Source organism: Stegodyphus dumicola, chromosome 1 (genome assembly GCF_044657685.1).
Source record: "Stegodyphus dumicola isolate Sdum_Otavi_A_Nest chromosome 1, ASM4465768v1".
Classification (NCBI taxonomy): domain Eukaryota; kingdom Metazoa; phylum Arthropoda; class Arachnida; order Araneae; family Eresidae; genus Stegodyphus; species Stegodyphus dumicola.
In genome coordinates, this window is record NC_140768.1 from 164,932,214 (window position 1) to 164,957,620 (window position 25,407).

The 25,407-nt window shown below is 32.6% G+C and overlaps 1 protein-coding gene across 5 annotated transcripts in view; it reads left to right on the forward strand.

Moving 5' to 3' along the window:
* Slmap (Sarcolemma associated protein) overlaps positions 1-25,407 on the forward strand; it is a 213,729-nt gene that overhangs the window by 128,856 nt on the left and 59,466 nt on the right. For all 5 annotated transcript variants that reach the window (XM_085822917.1, XM_085822927.1, XM_085822929.1 and 2 more), the window contains exons 8-13: positions 6,396-6,473; positions 6,568-6,630; positions 6,744-6,881; positions 12,126-12,236; positions 21,068-21,125; positions 23,070-23,144. In XM_085822917.1, the coding sequence (XP_085679043.1) occupies positions 6,396-6,473; positions 6,568-6,630; positions 6,744-6,881; positions 12,126-12,236; positions 21,068-21,125; positions 23,070-23,144 (523 nt within the window). The remainder of the gene's footprint in view (positions 1-6,395; positions 6,474-6,567; positions 6,631-6,743; positions 6,882-12,125; positions 12,237-21,067; positions 21,126-23,069; positions 23,145-25,407) is intronic.

Below are 25,407 nucleotides of genomic sequence, written 5' to 3' on the forward strand. Positions count from 1 at the left end.
CTAAGCTTGCAACACTTAGTAATTTGGTTGCGAGAGGCAGAACACGCTCAAATGAACAGGAAGTGTCAATCAAGGTCTAAAAAGTAACATAAAGATTAATTAGTGAAAGTGAATTTTGCATTGTTCCCCACCAGAATTTAAATAATCGCAACGAAGGTCTTTAGCGACATTGATAAGCTCTTAAATTCTTAAGATTAAAATCCTTCTTCAAACCTACTCTTACAAGCAGTAACTTACAAAATAAGATATAAAGATTTTACAGAAGTCTCCTCCCAGGCCTTGTTTCCTTGAACAGCTCTACACTTTTTATTTTCCTGTATGAAGTAAGAAAGTATTCTAATTGCAAAAAATTTCGGTTATCATTCCATGAAAATATCCATGTCAACTGCCCTCGAAACTATTTGAATGATATATTTTTGCATGACATCTGTATGTATGAACAGTGTAAAACCTTTTGCCAAAAAGGATTGTGAAATAGATTTAAAATGGATTCAGAAGAGATTTTTCTTGACATCTGTACGTATGTATGAATCTCACATGACCCAAGAACGAGTAGCCATAGAACGTTGGAATTTCATATATGCGATTGCTATAACAAGCAGTTGTGCATCTCCCTTTTTTGTTGCAGTCGGCTTTGCTATATATATTCCCTCTCTATTACCTGTCTGGGTGAGCTTAGTTTTTTTTTTTTTTTTTCTTATATGTTGGTAAATTGTACATATTTTACTTTAAAAGAGATTGAATTATGTGGTTTTTTATGTTTTTTGTTAATCTGCATCCAATAGTTCTAGAGTGATCGACAATTAAAAAGTTTAAGTGCTGAGTTGAGCCTAACGAGCCGCCATTTATTTACATTTGAAACTCGGTATAATAGTGAATTAAGTTAGTTTCTGTGCCTTCAGTGTCTTTTTGCAGTGTGGAACCAAAAGTGAACTTTGTTTTGTGCACCAAAAAATCTGCCTTCTTGCTCACTGCCCAAATGCTTGTTTTTGTGTAGAATTTCTAATTTTAACTGTTTTAATTGTAGTTGGTATTTTATTTTCTTCTGTATTTTACAATTTTAATGAAGATGTTATGAGTTTTTATGTATTTTTGCTTTGCCGTGAAGAGAGAATGAAATTAATTGAATGAGAAATGTATCACCAATGTAACTCGAGGAAATAAGTTTAAATGAAATGCAGCAAAAAATGTGTATAACTTAATAGGCCATGGAATGAAGTCATCAGATATTTTAATCAAGATGTCTTTCCACTTGGAAGGTAATAAATTTTTCCCAGAATTAACCTTTTAACTGTCATGCCCAAGATAATCTCGGGCACGGCACTGATGCTCGAAAATGTCATGCCCGACTATTACTCGGGGTAAATTTTTTTTTTTTTTTTTTTTTGAGTGCATTGTATTGTTATATCCGAATATATATCGAGAGACGTTTATTTCGGCTTCATCTCTTTGTCAAACCCGAATGTATCTCGGGAAAAGTTAATGTACACTCAATTCAATAGATGACAGCACTTTACTGAAGATTTCAAAGGTTAGAGGTAATAAGTTCTTTGGTTCAAAGGGCACGGTTCAAATTGCTGATTTTATTTTTTACTGTTTTCAGTTTTTTTTTTTTTTTTTTTTTTTTTTTGTGCATATAAGACATTTGTAAATTGTGTAAATTTCAGACAAGCAGTAATTTAAATGCTACTTTAAAAACATTTTGAATCGCTTCATGGGAGAATACTGTAAATATAGAATTCTCGTATAACTCTTGAGTTCAAAGTTTTAATGTTGATGCATGTAAATGCATATTCACATTCAGGTGCACAGCCTGGAAAAGTTGATCATATTTTGACAAGTACAGAAATTGCAGCCTGTTAAAAAATTTGGATAGTAGATTCTTCGTGACTAAAAACAAACTTGGCTGTCTGCATTATTATATGCTCTTTGCTATTAGCATAGTTTTTAACCATTTTTGGATTTAATTACTGTCAGTGGAAAGGTCTTTCAACCAATGTCTAATGGAAGTTGTTCTCCAACCTAAATTTTTTGTTTGCACTTGTTTAAGCTGAACATCTAATAAAGACTTAGTGTTTTGTGGGATAAAAGCTGCTATCATGAGTTTCTGCTCTTAGTCAAAGCAAATATACTTACTATAGTTAATCCAGTTCTTTGAAACATTATATAGATGATTTAGATTCTTCAACCAAAGATGAAGGATGTGTGTTTGATGAGCAGTATTTATGATACTTCCATGGTCAGCCTCAAAAATTAAAAAAAAAAAAAAAAATGAAGATATACTCAAGCCGAAGACTGTTTCTGACTACAGTCTAACTATGGGTGGGGTAGATCGCTGTGATCAGGAAATATCCTTTCATCCAACAATCCGAAAATGTCAGAAAAATATTATAAAAAGATATTTTTACATTTACTAGACAGGGTACTTTGGAACTCATATTTGCCCTATAAAAATGTAGTTGAGAAATGTATTACATTTTTAAAATTTCGAATCCAAGTTGTAGAAGAGCTTTTACATAAATATGATGGAGCTTCTGGACAAAAGAATGTTGGCAGACTACCTACAATAGATAACCCTGCCCGTCTTACTGAACAACATTTTATTTCCCATATTCCACCTACTCCTGTGAAACGTGAGCCTACAAGACAGTGCAAAGTGTGTTGTTCGAAAAAGGATAAAAATGGGAAAAAGATAAGGAAGGAAACAAGATTCTGGTGTAGTGATTGTGGAGTTGGTTTGTGCTTGGAAAAGTGTTTCCAGTTGTACCACACAAGACTGAATTACTGAACTACTAATAGGTATTCACTTTTATTTATTTTTTCATTTATTTATTTTTTAGAAAATAATTAATTTTTTTCATTTTTAGAAAATAATGCTCCACTAGAAGCTAATTTTACAACTGCCATGTTGAGTGGCAGCCGCCTCAAGCAAACATGCAGTGGCTACAAAACTTTAAAAGTTTTACCCATGTACTTAAAAATATCAATTTTTAACTACTTAAGTATATTTTATTCTGTACTAAACATTTGATTTTTCCAATAAAAAAATTTGACAATTTGTGTACCCAAATCATCAAAATAACTTGACAGTTAAAGGGTTAAAACTACTCATGGTGTAAGTAAATTTTAATAAGTGCTTACCCAAAATACACTCAAAATTTCAAACCCCTAAAAGAATTACTAAAGTTTCCCTTTCTGTAGCCATATAATTCCTCTAAATTTGATTCAGAGTCTTGCTAAAATGTGCAACTGGATAATTGTCTTGCATAAGTGCAACTCCTACTGCATAATCTGATGCATCAGTGGCAATTTCAAAACTGGCACCTGAATTAATGCTCTTGTAATTTTTTCAAACGCTGTGTTTGCTTCAGCCAACCAAGTATATCTGTCTTTCTTTTTAATTTTAACAACAGTTCTATTACCTGTGCAAAGTCATTGATAAAATCTTATAATAGAAACAAAAGCCCAAAAATAAGGACAGCATTTTTTACTGTATTTGATGGCAGGTAATTTTTTATTCATCATTACTTTGGAAAGCTTGGTTTCATTTCCTTTCTGAAATAACTTATAACCTTCACCATAAATTTTCATTTTAGTGTATTTATTTTTAATGTGTCTTTGCTCAGAAGTTAAAACACTTTGTGCAAATCCTGAATATGTTCATCTATAGTATTGGTAGATAGATACAATTATATCATCTAGGTAGATATAAATGCTTTTCCTGAGGAGAGGCCTTAGTGTAATATCCATCGACCTTTAAAACCTGGTGGATGGCCCATCAGCGGGAAATTATTCTTTTTATGACATAGTATTGCTGGGCCAGCATAAGGGCTGCTGATGGTAATTATGACCTTATTTTGTAACATCTCAGCGGTAGGGTTTGCTGCACTGGGGGGGGGGGTTCTATTTCTGTATCTATGCTGTGATTTACAGTTTGGGTTAAACCTGGAGCATCATCAATTTAGCAAAATGGCTTACCAATTGTTTCATCTTGTATTTTTCATCGGGCATCAGGTGTTCGAGATCCACTGTAAGAGGCTTCATTTCTGTTGCTTCCAGTTCATCATCTGCAGCTGTACTGTCTTCCTGAAAATTAATTTTAGCCCCTGCCCTCTTTAAAAAATCTTATACCCAAAATTACTGGAGCTTGCAAATTTTTCACAATGAAGAAAAGTACGTTTTCTGATTTCCTACTTGAACATGTAATGTGACTTTTCCTACGTATGTACACTGTTTGCTTTGGGTAGCCACAACTGTCATTCCTTGCATCCCAGACATTCAATACACTTAAATTGTTTTCTATAGAAGTTCTCCTCTAAGAAATTGCTTTGTGCCTCTGTGGCCACTGGCATGTTATTCAACAATATTTAGATTATAGGCGAAGCCAAATTTTTTGTAACAACTGTATTCAGTGGAATTTTGGAGAAATTTTCTTGCTTTGGGAGTAACTGTACCCTCTTATTTTCAGTACCCCTTATTAATCTAACTTCTTACTATCCTCCCCTTGTTTCCTCTTTTGTTAATAATTTTGGTGATTGCCACTCACTGGTAAAAATTTCTTTCTAACTTTTAAATGTTAATTACCATCAAACCGCACTGCCTTCCTTCTGCTACAGACATATAAAACTGTTCGTTCAACCTTCGGTCATATCCTGGTGTAACGTAGTTTGTTATTTCTTTTCTGCCTTCAGACCTCACTGCAAACTGAAATAACTGCTCAGGTCTCTGAACTGAAAAAAGTTCTGAATTTGCAATAACAGCTTAGACAAGTTAATTTGTGTTCCCTCTTTATCAGACCTTTTCCCATGCAACAAATTAACTACTTGAGTTTTTCTTAATATTAATTCGGTCAGTTCTTCGACCTTCTACTAAACAATTCTGCCTCTAGTTTGGCACTATCCTTCATCACAGGAATGCTTTTACCAGGGCAGTTTTTAAACACTTGGAATGTAAAATTTTCACTGCTTGATTCACCCAAATTCATTCACTAAATCAGCTCAGAGCCTGGCCTCACAATAACACGGTTGCTGTGGTAACTTTTTGTGCTTATTTCTGCCATTGAAACAATCTGTGGTTTCACTGAAGTGCACATCAATCTATGATGTATCCAAAATCCCTCCGTAGAACTTACCGGTGGAAGTCGAACTTGTGGTGTTGAGGGGGCGAGTCTAAACATTAAATGTTTTTAGCCACAGTTCTCACTTTTGTTCGGGTACCACTATATAGTTTGGTATTTTTAGCAGTCATCAGACAGTGTCCAAACTCTTAGTAGATGTTAAGCGAAGTATCACCAAGTCTAAAGTAACAACTGAAAAGGGGTGTAAAAGATCCTTTTATTTAAAACTAAGAAGAATAAAACGCACACCTTGTGCTTACAGCTCAGCCAGTAATTAATGGCAAGGTAACTTAAATTCAAGTAAGCTACTAGCCAGAGGCTATACAAATTGATTTAATGCAAAGTTGGCTGACAAACTTACTGGTGTAGGTATTCAAATATTGGAAATTATAATGCAAGGCCAAGGACTGAAAATCTTATCTGAGCTAGCAACCTAGGGAGGCAGAGCAGGCTCTGTCGTAGAATCTAAAAAACCTCATCTTGAGTACATGTGAGCTTATTTGCATTCTGGCATGGAAAAGGAAAGAAGTGACAGTAAAATTCTAAATCATAAATAACTGGTTAATTAACATAAAGGAACAAACTTAAAAGGGGTAAAAGAATATTCCAGTTCATTTTTCTGAAAGAAAAATCATTGTTTTTTTAATGTAATGTGGTTATAACAAATTTGCATTAGCACTGGGTATTATGATTAATAAACTATTAGCTGTAGTATCTTTGCAGCATAGGGATTCTTAAAATCTCTTGAGTCAAAAATTCCTTTTTGGGAGATGGGTGATAAAAAGAATGGTTCGGATACAGCATAAGCAAACAACCCTTGTCAGTTTTGCCTGAGCAGAATAATCCAGTGTGGCGGAAATTATTGAAAATTGATGATATGGCTGTAATTAACAAAAAACATAATAATTTTAATTTGCGCATATTCACTTTTAAATTTGAATTTAATTATCTTATTTATTATAAAACTTTTAATGATACATAAAATACATCTTTACGATTAATGTACTGTATGAATTTTGATAATTTCAGTGGTCTCCATTAATCATCATATAAGACAAAGTGATTTGTTTGTATATTTTATGCACAGTTTAACAATTAATATTCTCATTGATGTTGTTATAAACACGAAGATGAATTCATGGCCCTGTTTGTTTAAGGGGTTATTTTTTAGACTACATTTGCCTATACAGTTTTTAAATATCGTATAATTGTTATTGTTTACAAAATGTTAATACAATATTATTAAAAAAATTTTTAAAGTATTCTATCTCTTTATTAGAATGTAACAGAAGAAAAACTGAAAGATGATGTTATTAAACTGCAGGAAGATAAAGATAAATATCAAATGGCAGCAAAGGTATTAATCATATTTAAATTTTAATACAGTTTGTGAAAATATAAAAATAAATGAATTATTTATGCAGTACTGAAAATTTTTACCAAATTTTCAGGAATCATTAAGAAAAGTACTTCAAGAAAAATTAGAAGCAGTTAGAAAAGTTCAAGATTTAGAAGTAAATTCTGATTTTTAGATATATATCAGCATATATAAAATTATTGATTAAATTATTTTAGTTTTTTTAGGATAGTGTGCCTTATATATGACCTTACTGTATTTTGCTTGTAGAACTCATTAAGCAATACAGAAAATGAATGCACACATCTAGATGAATTGAACAGGAAAAAAGAGCAAGAAATTCAGTTGTTACTAGAAAAAGCCTCTGAAAATGAAAAAGAAATTACAAATCTTACAAAAAAATTGCAGGTATGTGATATAAATTAATGATATGTACATATATTTAAATTTTTAAAATCCTTGCAGTTATAAAACTTGTTGCTAAAAGTATGCATTTTATTTTTATTAAATACCTGAAATGTTTATATACATATATGTACACAGGTGATTAAAAACTAGAGGAACAAACCTCTAGAAGAGGTGAAGTATACCTAAATATACAGGGGTTATTAGGGGCTGTCACTGGAAAACGGTCAACAGCCATCTTCAAAAAGTATTAGGATAAAAACTATGAATGCAACTTGACATTTAAAGACCCTAAGCTTAAAATAAGTCATGACTTTCTTGATAATGAAGTTGTCCAAAGTTTTGTGACATTGACTTCGCATGGGATTTCTAACATGTTGAAGTAGGCTGGGCATTCATCAATCAAAGATATGTGAAGTATGCCAAATAATACAAGGGTAATTAGGGGCTGTTACAGGAAAATGGTCGAGAACCATCTGCAAAAATGTTAAAATAAAAAATATGAATGCACTGTGATCATAAATTGACATATAAAGACCATAAGCTTCAAATAAATTCTGACTTTCTTGATAATGAAGTCCAAAGTTTTGTAGCATGGGCATCGCATGGAATCTCTAATTTTGAAGTAGGCTGTGTATTCATCAGACATTTTGTGAAAGCTATGAAGATGTGCCATTTCAAATGACCAATATTCCATACCTTAAACGAAGTTATGAAATGACGAAGACCTTCATCATCAGGAAAGATGGGGCGTATCTTTTAGTCTTTAAATGTTAAAGACCTAAAGATACTAAAACTAATGTCTTTAAATGTCTTAAAATGTTATCTTTTAGTCTTTAAATGTCATTTTTGATCACAATGAATTCCAACAATTTTTTTCCTATTACCTCTGATCATCTGGAGGATAAATAAAGAAACGGGAATGACAAGCCAATAATGGGTGGAAAAACTCTTTGACAATAATTTACAATACTTTCACAGCAAGTGCTTAAAGTTCCAACCATTCATTACTGAATTGCAGCCTTTGTAACGACGATGTGTGGACTGTTGAACCCCTCAAAAAATACCCAGCATATAGGGTACATTTGCAGTACCTACAGAGATTCTTGCACTAAGGTCAGTCAACCAGCATCTGATAGATCTTGGCTTTCAGGGTTCCCTCAAAAAAGAAATCTAGAGTATATAAATAGTGTGATCATGGTGGCTATGGAATGGGTCCTCCATGCCCAGTCCACTGCTGTGTAAGTGTATTGTTCAAATAATCCTGTACAGCATGGGCAAAATGAGCCCCATTGTCCTAGTGCCACAATGCATGTGAAAGAGTGATAGGAGCATTGTTGATTAATTGGGGCAATTCCTCCTCCAGAAAAATGCAGTATTTTCTAGCTTCCAGGAGGAGTAAGATATATGGCCCAATTAAGTAATCACTAACAGTACTGCCCATACATTCACGAAAACCGTTGTTGGCAGCATGAGCGCATACTTCGTGAGTAGTCAGGGCTTCACACATGATCATTCTATTAATTGGAGATCTCTTATATGGCAGAAAATGGCTTCATCTGTGAAAAAGGAATGCAGAATGAAAATGCTGGGTTCTGGTTACGTTTGTCCATGTACTAGTGCAGAAATTCCACCTGTTGAGGGTAGTCTTCAGATTACAATGACTAGGCCTGTTACAAATGATATGAATGTAATCTTTTCCTATGTAATGTGCACCATCCATTGAATTGAGATGTTGCAGTATTATGGGCAATGGTTAGTGTACTTGTACCAGGAGCTTCTTCATCTCGAAACAATATCTCATCTTCTAAGGTAGGTGTACATTTCATTTGTGGCCACCCTCTGTCATGCTTGCTTTTGCATGATGCCCTGTATTCACAGTGCAAATTTGCAAACATTCAATAATTCGGTGCATGTCTGTTCGGATACTGTCTGGCATACCTCCGTGCCGCAGCCCTTCCCTTGCAGTGAACTTTGCTATATACAATGTGCAAGTCCACCATTTCCATGTTCATAAATTGTTCCGTGCTTTCCATTTGCAGTCTGAATATGAAATGTCTAATGCTGCATTTCAACTACAGCTCTGACGAACAGCACCTTTAAGCAGATAACTAGCACCATCAAATGTGCAAAACTGTGGATGGTATGAAACAGGCACAAAGCCAGAGAACTTTGGCTAACTTCATTATTGAGAAGGTCATCATTTATTTTATACATGTGGTCTTTAAATGTCAGTTTCCGATCATGATGTATTCATATTTTCCACCCTAACACATCTGCGCGTGGCTGTTGATAGTTTTCCTGTGACAGCCCCCAATATCCATCCCCCCCATCTTGTTAGGATTACATTTATTACCCTCGTTGCTATGTGATTCTGAGTCATCTAGGTGCTGTATCCTACCCTTTCTGGCTCTGTATACCATAGATTCTTCAGATCCAAAATGAACTATTTGTGGCTGAAAAAGTTGTTTGTAGTTCAATCATTTATCTTTCAGTTATGTAGTGCTTCAATAAAACATCTTCAGCAAAATTTTGGCAAGTGTAGGTTGAAGCAATACCCCTGGGGGTGTTAGGTAGCCTTCCCTAGTCCCTATATGACACGATTTGCAGATCTCTGTGTCGAGACTAGAGATGAGAGCGGCAGAATACCTTTATTTTATTATTTACGAAAATAGTCTTGTAGAGGCATTAGAAATAAGTTCTGTGATTGTAAATGAGTGTTTCCCAGGATTACAGAAAAAATTGGCACTGGTTTCTTTTCTCAAACACCAGCTGATAAGAAATGGAAGTGCATTAAGCGGGAATAATCAAAACACATTGTTTGTAACTCTACCCTGGAACATTCAAATGTACCTTGCATTTAAAATGAAGCAGTTGTAAACTTTAATTTTAACTGGAAAAGAATGCTGTATGATTGAAGTAAATATTTCAGTAACAATTAATGGACAAAAATGCCACGTCATGAAAATATGATAGGAAACAGATCCAACTTCTTCCATAACTTGTAATCAAGTATTTAAGAAATAATTTTAATTTTCAGAAATGTACAAATCATCAAAAATAATTGCAGCCACATTTAAATTCTTAAACATTTTGTTGCATCAAATCAATGAGTGTCTAGGCAGATAGTATTTTGCTTGTTGATATGACCCCACAATTCATTTTTGTTTTGCAAAGAAGGGAAGGTAATTAATTAACAGATGCCCAGTCATGTCCAGTGCAGGCTCATTTGGGAAAATCAAAGGTTTGGGCTAGATAAGTGAGCACTTACAATGCATTCAAGTTGAATTGAGCAATGTGTTGCTGGGTTTTACCTTTTTTAAAATGGCACTAAGGATGACCTGAAAGTACAGAGGAGAGTAGTTTGCATCACATCATCAGCATAACAGTGTCCTGTTAATGTCATTGTAATGCATACTAGAGATACATGGCTGTTGGCAATAATGCCACCTTAAACCATTATTCCAGGTTGATGGGCCATGTGTTACTTTGCAACATTAGATGCATTCACCTGATGGCTGCATCACCTCCACACCAAGTGCTCATCATTTATGAAATTGAACCGAGATTTATTGCTGACATTTATGAAACAGAAATGAGATTAATTGCTGACATTTATGAAACAGAAACGAGATTTATTGCTGAAATCTGTACTGTTTTGTTTGACTCTAAGAATAATTACTTCAACACCATTGTGAACATTCATTATGATGGATTGCTGTTAGTGGAAGCCTTCATAAAGTATGGCTGGGCACCAATCCCACATCTTGCCAATCATCGTGAAACCGTGCCAGTAATTGGAATATTGAAAGCATCCTGTAACATTCCATACTTTTCATAAAGTGTCTCCATTTCTGAACCGTGGGTCAGACATCGTATGTGACTATTAGTGTTATGTGGCATTCATCTCTGCGACTCCGTACATTTCTTTTCTGAATCCATTTTTACCAAACTGACTAGTAATTATGACAACAATCTGTGTTTCCTTCACAATATGGCCCAAGGACAAATCAGCAATCTGGAAGCTTAACTTAAAGCCCCTTGTGAACTTTACATTGATATCTTAGAAGAAATACCTTGTCTTCTTTTCCCATCAGACTGGGAAAATCTTGCATATTATAGCCATGATGATGTCAAAACTGCTAGCTTCACACTTTGTTTGGGTGCTTGCTATATCTGACATAATCATCTAATTGGCTTGTTAATCCAATCATTTGCAGAACTTGCACATACCCTATGGAAATTTGTATGCTAATGTATTTTCACTTTTATGGCATGGCATTTTTCTGTGTTAGGCAGTATATTTAATAAGTAATAGGCAGTAATAAAATCCAAATTTTCTGACAATTACAGTCATATTTATGCATGTCCTGATTTAATTGCTAAATTTGCTGATACAGGTTTTAAACTGAAAGTATGAAATTGAAAATTTTATTTAAAAATAATTTATACTTGGGAATCATCTATATTTACAATGTGCAGTGTTTTTCTAGCTCAATGATTTCACAATAACTTAAAATATGAATTTATGTGCAATCATGTATTCTTTAAAAATGCTACCATTTAAAGCAGTGATAATCCAAACCTAAGATCAGATACTAAAAATTGACAACTTTGCATGTAGACAAAACATTGTTAAATATTATATGCTCTAAAAATTAACTGTATAGATTTTGCTCATCAAGAAATATGCCGTACTTTTCATTATCATCAGGTGACAGCCATTCTGAAAACATATAGAATTTTTGTTTCCTACTGTTAGTACCAATGCATATACATTGAGCAAGCCTATGCTGTTAATGCACATTTGATCTTTAAGAAATGTTAAATTTACAAAAAAAAATTGTATTGTTCATATTCAGAAAGTTAAATGTTAGTATTCAGAGCAGATTCCATTTCCATCAGTAGTGTTAAGGTTTCTTCGTCTGAGATTTATTTGTAATAATAAACTGTTTGTACCAAATAATAAAAGATTTCTGAATTGAATATTGTACTTTATTTAAAATTATCATTAGTAGTTCTAGTTTCCCGATTTTTATTCTTTTCTCTGTAGATTAAATTTTGTTTAATTTTATCCTTTATAGTAAGTTAGAAAAATCCATTGAGTGGTGTGGGGATGGGCAAGGAATAGAAAATAATGCCAACAAATTTTTATTGGCATGTAGTTCTTCTGTGCATATAATGTATATGTAAAACGAATATATTCTTATCAATAAACATGATAATTTAAATAATCATCTCTCTTAGGAAGTAGAAGAAAAATATCAAGATCTAGTGAATCAGACTGCTGAAGATAAATTAGCTCTAGAAAATAGTGCTGAAGAGATGAGAAAAGAAGAGCAAATACTTTCCACAAAGGTTATAGATATATTTATTAATCGGGTTCTGACTTCTGATTTTTATTATCCAGAATGAATATGCAAGTTCCAAGTATTGAAAATGCATTATACTTTTTTGTGAATCCTGGGTCACTGTTTTGCCTGAAGAGAAAAAGCCTTATATATGTGATTTTAGGTGTAGATTTTTAAAAATATTCAAAACACTTTCTCATTTAAGTAACAATAAATATGCTATATGTATCAAGAAGCAAGAAAATTTTTATGCATGAAATTCCAAGGAAAAGTTAATTCACACTAAATCAGCAATTACCAAAAACATTTTTTAATAAAAATTCTAAAATGTCCTCAAGCTGCAAAAATATAAAATTGATAAAAAATAGAATGGGTACTTTTTTTAAATTTAAGAAACAAAAACTAAGTAAAGTTAATTATCAATTAATCCATTAAAATTCTAGCCACAAAACATTTTAAAATAAAATTTATATTTAATTAAGGTTTTTAACCCCTTTCCCCAGTCTAATAGTAATAGTATCCAGTAAAATAGAGATTAGAAAAATGAAGATTAAAACAATCTTTATAATTCTACATTTTCAAAAAAAAAAAAAAAAAAAAGTTTTAAAATGTTCCATGACTAGAAGTTTAAGATTAACAGATAATTCATTTTATTCGAGTTTTGTTTCTTAAATTTGAAAGATAAAAAAAATTACCCCATTCACTTCCTCCCCCCCCCCTTTTGTGTTGCATTTGAGAGCATTTATTTTAGAATTTGTGGAAACTTGGAGGGAAGGTGCAGAACAAAGATTTGAATAATATTTACATAGGAAACCCAGGTTGCAATCCATTTATTTATAGCCATAAATACATGGTGTCTTACTTCAACTGAAATAAGATGTTTACAAGAACTGTTTGAAATTCCATCCCCAGCAGCAATACATGCTTGACAGCATCGGTGGAGCGACAGGTGTACACTGGCAAAGGTGCCAGGTCTTTCTCACGCACACACATGCAACAACTACCGATATTAAGCAAATTGTCGACTGGAGTCACATAACTTCAGATGTCCTCAGAAAAAGTAATGGAGACTTGATAAATTCAGAGATCGGGGTGGTGAAGAGACTGGTCCATCAGAGCCGATTCATTGCACCCCAAAAGTATAATTCAAGTAATAGCAAACATTAAAACTGAAGGGGGCTGGCTTCCCATCAGGCTAAAACTACATTCAGTTACGAATGGAGATTGAAACATCTTGCAGCAGTTCTGGTAACATCTGTTCCAGAAAAACGAGATAACTTTAGCCATCGAGCCGCTGCGGCAGTAGGTATTGGCCAATTAAAAAGTCATGGACAGTACCACATCACACATTCACACTGATTCATTGTTGAGACGCATGTGGTCGCACTACATTTGGATTCTCAATGCAGTGCTGTAATGGGTAAGTGTCACCTCATCTGTAAATAACGCATGAGATCTGAAGTTTGGCCTGCAATGCATATTGCTGCAAAAGCTGTTGGCGGAGTTCAAAGGCAGAGGAGAGTCCTGCAGATTAAAAGCTTGTACTTACTCAAAATGGAAGGGGTGTAAGCGATTTCCGTTTAATGATCTCCAAATGGTATGCTGACTCACACCTACGCTTTGTGCAGCAGCTTGGGTCTGTAAGCTGAAATCTCGGGTTGCGTACAGTTCATCCTGGAACAGCATCCTATCTGGTGACATGGAGAGAACCTGTTTTTCAAAGTTGAGCATGTAACTGTCAAAACATTCTGTAATCCAGCATTCACTTATTTAGAAACTGCATGTGGTTCATTTCGTAGCACAGCTGTAGTGTTACCATTTGCATAGCTGTACATATAATGCATGTCTGCTTTTTTGCCATTATCTCATTTTAAAGTTTTCTTATTGTGAATGCATTTTATGTTGTATTTATAACTAAATAAATGGAATTTGACCTGGATTTCCTATGTGAATATAATTTGTATTGTTACGTATTTCTCTTCCTTTACTTCGTGTTTGTACGGGGGTCGTGCGGATTTGGGGTAAATAACGACGACAGCACTCGATAAAGTATTGAAACACACTTTATTGGCCAATATTCTTCAAGACAGCTCTAAAATCACATTTACAAGTCGTCAAAGAACTGCTATAAACACGCTGACACAATCAGCGACACAGCCTTCACACTATCAGGCTATAATGATGGAGACAGTTTCACTGCAAAGCCACCAGAATACAGCTCCCGAATCTGCTCTGTCATTCTCGGAACTCCTCGTACTCTCAAGACTCTCCACGTTACAGTTTACGATGCACTTGATGATACACAAGAGTACAGCTCCCGATTCCTTGATTCAGTCGTTCTTGGAGCTCAACACACTCTCTCGGCAATGCACTAACCACTATACACTAAGAGACTCTTTCGGTACACTTGACGACCAACTCAGCATTCACTGATTGACTATCAACTTGATGGATTCTCTAACTCCGCACTGACTAACCAACTACATACCAGCAGGGTTTATATAGCTTTTGGCTTGTGTTCGAGAACATTCTGAGATAAACCGGTAAGAATTCATTCCAGAAGGTTCTTCATCTGCCCGTGCCATATTACCAATTTCGTCACCAAATAAGGCAACCCTGCCTTACCTTGCCATTTTCTGGCAACCCTAAACCTGCTTTGCAGGAAAGCTATCTTACTGTGGCTGTACATTTCATAACAGTATCTTTGTTCTGTACCTGTAGCATAGCAATGCATTCAGGACTTTTGGATGAGGGTGCAGATGATCAGAAATAGCGAAAAAATAGCATTCCAAGTGCTCTATCTGTATTGTTATTTATTTTCTCCCAAATGAAATAATTTAGAAGTGCTATTTTCTTGGCAGCATCACATATATTTCTCATAATTAACCAAATTCTAATAACTTATTATATTGATATACTTTTTTTTCCCTCTGTATGTGTATCTTGTTGACCTTTTACTGGGATATGTCATGATTTATTTCTCTTTAAAATAAAAGTTTTGTTGCATGTTATTTCTTTCTGTATGTATCACTGTTATTTTAAAATTTTAAAGAAGGCTCTTTAAAATTTGAGGGAAGGGAATAACTTCTTTATGCCTCTGTTTCTTCATTATACAGTCAAAAGTCGTTAATCCGGACTCGTCGGGACTTCGGCGATTCCGGATTATCGATTTTTTCGGATTATAGATCGTCAGTTTAAATCTTGTAAGATGGCATGCAGAAATTATAAAATTAAAAATATGAAACCGTAATTTATGAAATAAAGAACAATTATGATCTAAAGGGTATCAAAATTTACAAAAAAAAAAAGAACAGCTTAATATTTATTTGTTTACTTTTTTAACCATTTCTTTCAATGTAAGTTGTTTAAATTGCTTCATTTTTTATGGGATAATACTTTCTCTTTAATTCTATAAACAGACATAATTTCTTTTTCAGTTACAAAGTTCCGCTGTTCAAGTCCTATAATTGCTGTGTCGAGAATACCGATTAATTTGTAAATCGAAATTTTTTCGTTTTCAATAACCTCAGTATCACTTTCTTCGCTAGCGGAAGCGAATTATAATGATGAGGAATTTGATTTAAATCATATCAAAGGCAGAGTACATCGAGATTAAATACTACATTTAGTAAGGAATTATAAGCCAAATAAAATAAAAACATCTGCCCTGAAGATAAGAATAGTGCTGACAGATCAACTTCCAATTCATTGCGTGCCGCGGCGGTAAAGATAAACAAAGTTTAGATAAACAAAGGATATGCCTTTATCCATTTTTTGCAGCAATTTCACTTTTTGTTTAATGAATTTCGAAACATAATTTCGCTTTGTAGATCCTTTACATATTAGTAAATATATGTTAGAAATTCTATTTGACATAATCAAAAGTTCAAGCTTACTTTCATAAAATTGCTCTAATAGTCTGCAAAAAATAATAAGCTGAATCCAATTCGAAGATTAAGGAACAACGCAATCTGCAACATTAACTGAATTAGATAATTTTAGCTTGGCTTATACCGTCCGTTATACATTAAACGCGCATTCGTAAACGTATTTTGCGCACACGCATATTCGCATTCCGGATTATGGGTGTCCGAATTAACGACTTTTGACTGTAGTAGATTAAGGAAATGTAGATTAAAATATTTTCCCATTGATCTGCTGAGAATATTGTGCTTGTCCACTCAATTGATTTGCATTCAACATCTTTTTTAAAAGGTTATAACTAGTGTTTATATTTTGGCTGATATTTAATCTCTCCATATTATTGCATAATTTTGTGCATAATATCTTAATATTATAAATTATCTTAACATATTCATGAGATTTTTCAGTTTAAATCTGTTAATTAAACCCATAACTTTGGATTTAGTAGAATATCGATGGCCATGTTATGCATTAGCAAGTGAAGTATTGAGCATAGAAAAAAAAAATAAATGAAATGAGTTCAGTATAATGATTTTATAAATGCAAAAAATGTAATCCTAGAAAAGTTTGATATGTTTTTTATATTTATCACAATTATTTAAATATAATTACCTTATCAAGCTTCCCCCCTCCAAAGAATAAATAAATGAAACACAGAAATATGAAAATACAAGTAACTGAAAGACTACAAGATATGAATAGATTTCTCTGCGATATATTTTTCAAAGATGTAAGAAGCAAGATTCTTCAGTGATAAGTTAATCTTAAATTTCAAAAAACATTGTTTAATAGGTTTTAAAATCATTAGTGCCAAGTCTATTGAAGCTTTGCATAAATGTGTAAAATACTTCTTTGGTAAAGACAGTTGTGATATCAGTCTATTTATATTCAAAATTTGTGCCAGAAAATTATAAATTAAGCATGGAAGATGTTTAGGGGGTTTATTACATAAAATTAAAACTAAGCAAGTAATATGTAAAATAAATAAGAGCAGATAATTCAATAAAAATGTCATTTTTAGCTGTTGTAAAACTCAAAATATGTAAATAATCTAAATAGCAGATTAATATATGCCACAGAAACGTATGGATAGATAACATTTAAGTGATTGAATACAGAATATGGGCAGATTACTCAGTGGATTCATTTTTCAAGAATGAAACAGGGAAGATTCTGAACTAATAGGTAAATTTTGAATTTTAAATGAATAGAATGTAACATATAAGGAAATGTTCACATTCTTGTGCTTTTCTATGGATTTTGACTATGGTATCTTGATTGAAAAATAGTATGAAATTTCACCAAAGCATTCTTCTACCATTCTTATGTAATAGGCGAAAATATCTAAAAGGGAATGTTATCACTTGTGAAATTATTTTTGTTTCAGTGGTTTCTGCTAGAAGCTTATATCTACATGCATCAAACAGATACAAACATTGGTGCGCTTTACTATATACTTACAATTTCTTATTATTTTCATACTTTTGAAAGAAATGTGTTAACATATAAAACCATATCCTGTTAAAATCAAAATGCATTTACACTCTTCCAGCTCAGAAACTGATAAATGAAGAATGAAAAAAAATCAAAAACTGCATTTTTATGTATGTTATAGCAAATGTACCATTGCACAAAGCATAAGGTCTTCCATATGCAATCTCATGCATAACTGATTCTCAGTGTAGCCGTTCAGCAAAGCAGACCTTTCAAATTTTATTAATTTGCTAGTGAGTTGACAGGTTGAGCAATTTAATAGCAATAAATGCACTATTTAATCATTTAAATCTTTTTCTAAAAAAGTGTAGTTGATATGAATTAAATTATAATATCTCCAATTGATACACTTCATGATAATTTTAATCTTTATTGTAATTAGTGAAAGATGTTTCAAGTGCCATATGTTAATAATTGGAGCACAATCATTTTATCTGTTTTACTACTTTACAATTGCAGTGCATTTTTAACTTTTAATAAATCTCTTCTTGGAGGTGGTGGACCCTAAGGTTTTGAACTTTTTTTTTGTCTCAGGACACATTCATAAGTTTGGTACATTAGGCAGGTGACATAGTATAATAATGTAAAAATAAACATTTATGTATCCGAGTGCTTCTTTAAAAATTATTATTATTTGGCGGAAAATATTTTATTTTTGACAAATCAGCTTTGTAATTGCTTCATGCCGCTCTTAATACATCATCATAGTGAGAATCGGAGCTTATTTGTAAAAAATTCTTCATTTATTTCATATTAGAATCGGATGATTCACAAAGGTATACTGACAATGAGTGATTTATGTATAAGCTACGCAAGCTATAGCTTAGGACGCCCACTTTCTTCACCCCCCAAAATATATAGTATAAAAGACTTATAAAGGGCTCCATATCTCAAATAGCGTAGGTCCTTATCAAGTTTATATCCAGTCCTGTATATTGATATAAAAAAAAATAAGCACACTTCTGTAGTCTTTTATTTTCAAAATTCCACATACTCTTGTTTTCATCTCTTCTTTTTCAAAATATCCTCAAAATTTATATCTTTCTGAGCTTGAGGAATTCGTCAAATAGCATTGCAAAATCATCCCCCAGTGCAGCTGGTTGTCCTATGTGCCAAAGATTTTCTGCAACAAACAGGCACTTCTTCATATTTCTCAGAGCTTGAAATCTCTTCTTAAAGTCCTTGAATCAGCAACTAAATAATTTAAATTTTTTGTATAATTTTATGGGAAAATAGTCATTGTCTGCAAGATACGTAAACAGCTTCTATTTTGAACCACACATAAAAATATACTGGACTGCAGATTGGGTATAGTAGTGTTAAACTATACTTTGAAGATTTTGTTAATGTGCAGAGACATTAGGTTAATTGGAAAAGCCAGAGAGATGAAAAATTAGCAACACCTTCGACGGAATCGAACCACGGACCTCTGAAATACTGGCTCAGTGTGCTGACCACTACACCACGAAGGCACGCTAGGAAGGCAGGAGAAATATCTTACATACGCCTCTTTTAAAAAGGCAACTAGGGTTTTTAGGGGACCCAGTCGCCAAATCCTGGGTGTGGAGAGTCATCATCCACAACCCTTTTAGTTCGGTCACCACTGTAGAGACATTAGATTAATTGGAAAAGCCAGAGAGATGAAAAATTAGCAACGCCTTCCCCGAGAATCAAACCACGGATCTCTGAAGTACCGGCTCAGTGTGCTGACCACTGCACCACGAAGGCACACTAGGAAGGCGGGAAAAATACCTTACAAATGAAAACACTCATTTTATGAATCTCTTAATGAGAAAAGAATCTTATAATCTTACATTGATTATTTTTTCTTTGATTTAATTAGCTAGTGTTACTCTTAAATGAATTTAAGCGTGAAAAAGAATTTGGACCTTATTTCATAAAATATATTAACGTTTAATCCCACTGGGAATTGGATTGTGACTTTTGCTCCTGGTTAAAAAAAAATAAATATTTCTGCTAATAAAAGACTTTAATAACCCTTATTTACTGCATGACAATGCAGTTAAAAAAAATGTAATTTAAGTAAATAGTTCATGTTCATTTCAGTTTTTCTTTATTCCTTTTATTTCAGGTTGATAAAAGTTGTTTGTATTATTTATGAGACCTATAGAATAATATTCAACTTGCTTAACAAAAATTGCTTCCTTTTTTGTAGCATTTTGTATGCCGCATAATCTTTGAATTTTAAAATGTTCATCAGAAGCATGTTTATAATTTTGTATTAAAAAAGGGAAATCTATGTCCTTATTTATGTTATTAAAAGGAAAAATTACTTTAAACCCTGTTTATAAATTTCTGTACTCATTTAAGAAAACTTATTTTGCATGATGCTTTTATAATGATATATATGCACAGTATGACCAAATTATAAAAAGCCTCATTGTGGTGTTTGACACAGATGACAGAATTTAAACAAGACATCAGCTCCAAAAGGTACTGGAAATGTTTTCAGAGGAGTTGTAAGCCATGCTTGTATAGCAGTATATCCATAATTCCACATGTGACGAATGATCCATATTCTTAGATCTGATTTGACTCATTTCATCCCAGTACAGTTTAATCCAGTATCATTGGTGACTTAATACTTAAATCCAGTATCGTTGGTGACTACTAGCTGTTTGTAAATCATGTTAAGTTTTCCGCAAGCCATGTGTGAGTAATGACACAGAGGGATGACATATTATCTTCCAAAAAATAATATGTTTTCTTCATGATGGAAAAAAGCTATGTATAAAAACTTCAAATAATCAGGAATAATTTGATTACTGGCTCTGAAATAATCACATTGTTTGATACTTATAACCCCAGATGCCTTTGAGGATCTAATCACTTCAAAAATAGACTGACTTATGTGTGTTGAACAAACATTGTTTTCACAGTTAGTCATTAAGGTCACCATATTTATCCATTTTTATCAGTTGAAGTCCATTTTCAGAAAGCTGAATGTGCCAGGTTTGGGTATGTTCTGGTTGTGTTTAGAATATACTTTCCATTGCTGTTTTGCATAATGTTCTGTGTATATGTAAGCATTTTGTTTTTAAGTGACTGAAATTTTATTTGACTTTAAACCAATTGTGTGACGTCTCAAAGCATCATGGCATTCAAACTTCTTTCATTTTATCAAGTGTTTGCACCTGTCTTGCCTGTCCTCACAAAATCTCTTATTTTTAATTGCATTCCCTCTGTTTCTTTCTTCACTGTTTTTTAATACCCCAGGTTTGCATGCTTTAATGAATATCGTGTTTGCAAATTTATAATACAACCTAATTATGTTTTTTTGTCTCATGAAAAGTTTTTTTTTTTTTTTTTTGTGTGTGTGTGTGTGTGTGTGTTTTGCCATGTGAATGTAATTGGTTTATTTAGAAATTTTATATTTGTATTCATTTTATTTCTTCTCAGATTGAAGCATTGCAAGCAGAAAATGATTTTGCAAAAGAACAATTAAGTGCTATGAAAGGTAACACAAATTTCTTAATGTTTATTTTCTCTAGCTTCATTGAAAATTTTGTCCTAGTCAAAAACTAGGTTTTTCTTATTCTGGCCTTATAAAAAATATTCTAGATGCCATTTATTTTTTCTAAAGATATTAAGCTAAGGCTTCTAATGACTATTTTAAGAAGTGTGTTTTAACAGAAAACTTTCTAAGAGAATATTCGGACATTCATATTCCTAAACCATTATTTAACTTGGGAGATAGTAAAGGTATCACAGATAAAGTATTAAACTTGATTATGTCATATTTCCATACCTGCCAACTTTTACGAATTTTCTGTAATTTTTCCGAAAATGCGTTTGTCTTTACAATTTTATGATAGTAATCCATTTTTTACGATTTTTTTCCTTTTTCAAGTGTTTTTAGTGATTTTTGTCGAAATTTTAGAATTTTTCGCAAATTCAGCGATTTTTGCCAATTGCATCGTGTTTTACCGCCAACTACCGACTACTTCGAATCCAGTAACCTGCGGTTTCTCCCAACTCGCCGCTTAACCAGCCAATCCAATGCGCTGAACTTGTTTCTCCCACTCTTTTCTTTGTGGGCGGCAGATTAATTTTTTCGCTTTCGCTTCAGCAGCAAGGGAATTACTCAGCGAGCGTGGATTGTCGCATTTTTTTTTTTTTTGTTTGTTTGCACGTGTTACGAATGTTCTTAATGTGTCGTTATTACGAAATGAGTTAAAAAAAAGGTATTCTCAATATTTTCGGCCTGCCTACAAAGCCGAATTTCCAACAATTAAAGAATCCTTCAAAGGAAATAACTATGCATTTTGCAACGTGTGTGACTTCATAATAAGTCACAGTGGAAGAAGCGACATTGTGAAGCATGTTAAGTCTAAAAAGCATGAAGTTAATGCTTCGGCTTCGACAACGTCAAAGAAAATATATGATTTTTTTTTTCAAATTCGGCTACGAATTCGGATGCCGATGTCATTTTGGCAGAGTGTTTGTTTACTGCATTCCTCATCGAACACAACGTGCCGCGAAGCGCTGCTGATCACGCCGGTCAACTTTTCAGACGGATGTTTCCCGACTCTAAGATTGCTCAGAAATATGCTCCAAGAAATATGCTTGTCTCACACGAAAACATCTTCTATTGTGAACGAAATTGCTTGCAATGCACAAAGTAAAACAATAGCTGCACTCCAGAATTCAGCATTTTCGGTGTCAATCGATGGCAGCAATGACAGCGATTGGAAGCTTTACCCCATCATTGTCACGTTTTTCTGTGATGTTTCTAATGAAATGAAAACAAAACTATGTTTCGTTCTTCAATTTCACCAAAAACTCTAGAAAACATTTTAATTGCTAAATGTTATGAGGAAACTAATTGTTATGACAGGAAATTTTCCAAAGAATTTTTGGCTAAAGCCAAAAAATGCACTCTAAATTCATTGCAATAATTTTTTTGTGTAACATTAAGTTCTTGTTTTATGTTTCCTAATAATTTTTTTTAGTTACTACTTAATTGAGATTTACTAATGTAAGTACACTTTTCTTTTTTCTATTTGTATACATTGTTATTTTTTTAATATCAAAGCATGATATTAATTCTTTGTGTTCTTCTGAATTTTGGAGAAATCTTCTGAATTTGGGGGAAAAATCTGAATTTTTATCTTTAGAGGTTGGCAGGTATGTATTTCAAAAAATGCTTAACTTGCAAATATGCTAAAAAATACATTTTAGCTCTGGTGGAACCAAAAATGCAGCAATCATATTTTCTTTTACAATGATATTTTTTTTATTTTTATTTGAGTCAGCCATTTAAGATTCAGAAATTTCAAATAAAGGAAAAGTTCTCTTGTTTGGGAATGTCTAATTAAGTATACACATATGTATATACTTAATTTGAAAAATTAAATATTTCATATGTTGTGAATTTAATAGAAAATTTATTATTTGACAGCTCATTTTGACATACTTAAAAAAGATCAGGATATTGAAGAAAAAATAGAAAAGAATGGAAATTTATCTTCTCATGGTAACTGTTATAATTTAGAATATTATAATTTAGTCATTTTATGTGTTGTTTTATTTATTATAACTATACATATTTTTTTCCTGTAATATAATTCTATTGTCTACTATTTTGTGATATTTTAATTTTTAATGTACTTCACATGCTTAAAAAATAGTGTTTTTATACTGATTGTAGCGATATGAAATACTGTTTAAAAAAAAACTGTTTTTACTTAACATTTAAAATGTGCTGTTAATGATTTTTATTGCCAGATATCATTCAGTAAATTTTTTGGAGGGAGGGCATGCGTGTAAATTACTGTTTAGGATTTTGCATTAGCAATTACAGAAAATTCATAAATATTGCTTATTGCAATCATGTAGATCTATGATTGCAAATTTATATAATAAATCATGTATAATAATCTAGTTTAAACATTTTTCCTTTACCATATCAATGAAATCTCACTAATAAATATGAAGTTTTATGAATGATTGATTGTATTTAGAATTCTGGAGAATATAATTACTTAAAAGTAGAAGATCTAAAAACTTTTAATAGCACTTTAATTAGTTGGCAGACTTGATTCCCTTAAGTTATGCAGGGTGTCCTAAAAGGTTACATTATAATCATACATTGTTTAAAAATGAACAAGCCAGATGAGGACTATCTCCCTAAGGGTAAGAATACCATCAGAGTACTTTCTGAGGGAAGCATAGTTTGTATTCACAGATCCTGCATGTTGCACATGTAGCGATAAAACTGTGAACAACAATTATGCAGGAAGCCCATTTGCTTGGGTTTGAACCTGAGTCAAACTGCCAGTTTTCGGTGACCTTAATCACTTGCTGTTGTTGATAAAAGTTTTGTGTTATAACTGACAAAAATTAGCTATTTCTGTGATCCACAGACCTCAGTCCATGTTAGTTTTATGCGGAAGAAAATTTAAAGACCATTTTATATCAGGAAGAGCATGCAAAACATGAATAACTTAAAAGAATGCACTAGAAATTGTAGTTACATGCATAGCATCTGATGTGTTCAAGAGGAGTATAAGAAATTATTTTTTGTTTATAAAGAAATGTCAATTATGTACAGAATATTTAGTAAGTAAAAGGATAGCATTTTATATTAACAAAAAAGTTAATTTATCATGTGTATAAAGATTTAAGACATCACACTAAACATCCAGAGTTTTAGATGCAAAAGCTTTGTTTATGGAAATATGTCTAAAAATATTTTTTAATCTAAATATCATGTTCTCTAAGATTGCATGAAAGCATTCACATTTTTTATTGATTAATTCATATTTTATTTATGTGGTACTTTTTAATTATTTGCATCCCCATCCAAAAAAACCGACAGCTCATTGGCGACTAATTTTTGACCAGCAAATATGCAAAAAGCAACAGCCGTTTTGAAAAATGTGGCAGACTTAAGAATTTTATAAAAAGAGAAATAAAAAATAATAAAACTATTACTTTTCTAAAAAAAAAAAAAAAAATTTTTTTTTTTTGGGGGGGGGGAATGTTCTCCCCATGTTTACAACGATCAGTTTTTGGTTTAAGAAACATCTGAGAATAACACAAATTTTGATTCATAAAATTTGGTTGTTTATGAAGTGCAACTTCATGTGAATTTTTGTATTCTCTATTGTTGGGCAAAGTAGCCAAAAAAAAAAAAAAAAAAATGCAATGCTTTCTTTTTCAGCAAACTCCACAGCCCATTATGATTAAAAAAAAAACTGTACTGTATGCGATAAAAACAAACATGAATGACCATAGCATTTGGAGATGGAAATCCTCCCTCGTCTACTGTGCATGCATGAGTTTTCCCATAAGTATGTTTTGGCAATGTCATGAGATGCTTATTTTGGTGAAATAGCAAATTCATTCATGAATACATATAAGGGCGCGTATAATCAGGAAATACCATTTATTTTTATAAAAAAATATATGATGTATTTGATTATTTTCAAAATTAAAAATATTGAAGAAATTATTACTAAATTAAAAATGAACTATAATTCACAATGAGTAAAAAGGTTTTCTTAGTAAAATTATATTACCACTACCACCTTTCTTTATATATTTCCCCGCATAGCTTTATAGTGTTAGGTTCTGAAATTTTTTTAACTATTTGTTTGATTTTCCCCTTTTTCTATTATATGCAGTCAAAAGTCGTTAATTCGGACACCCATAATCTGGAATGATCTATAATCCGGACCTCAAAGCTACAAAATTTCTGCACATGCGTTGCGTTGACGCATGCGCATAGGCTTGTG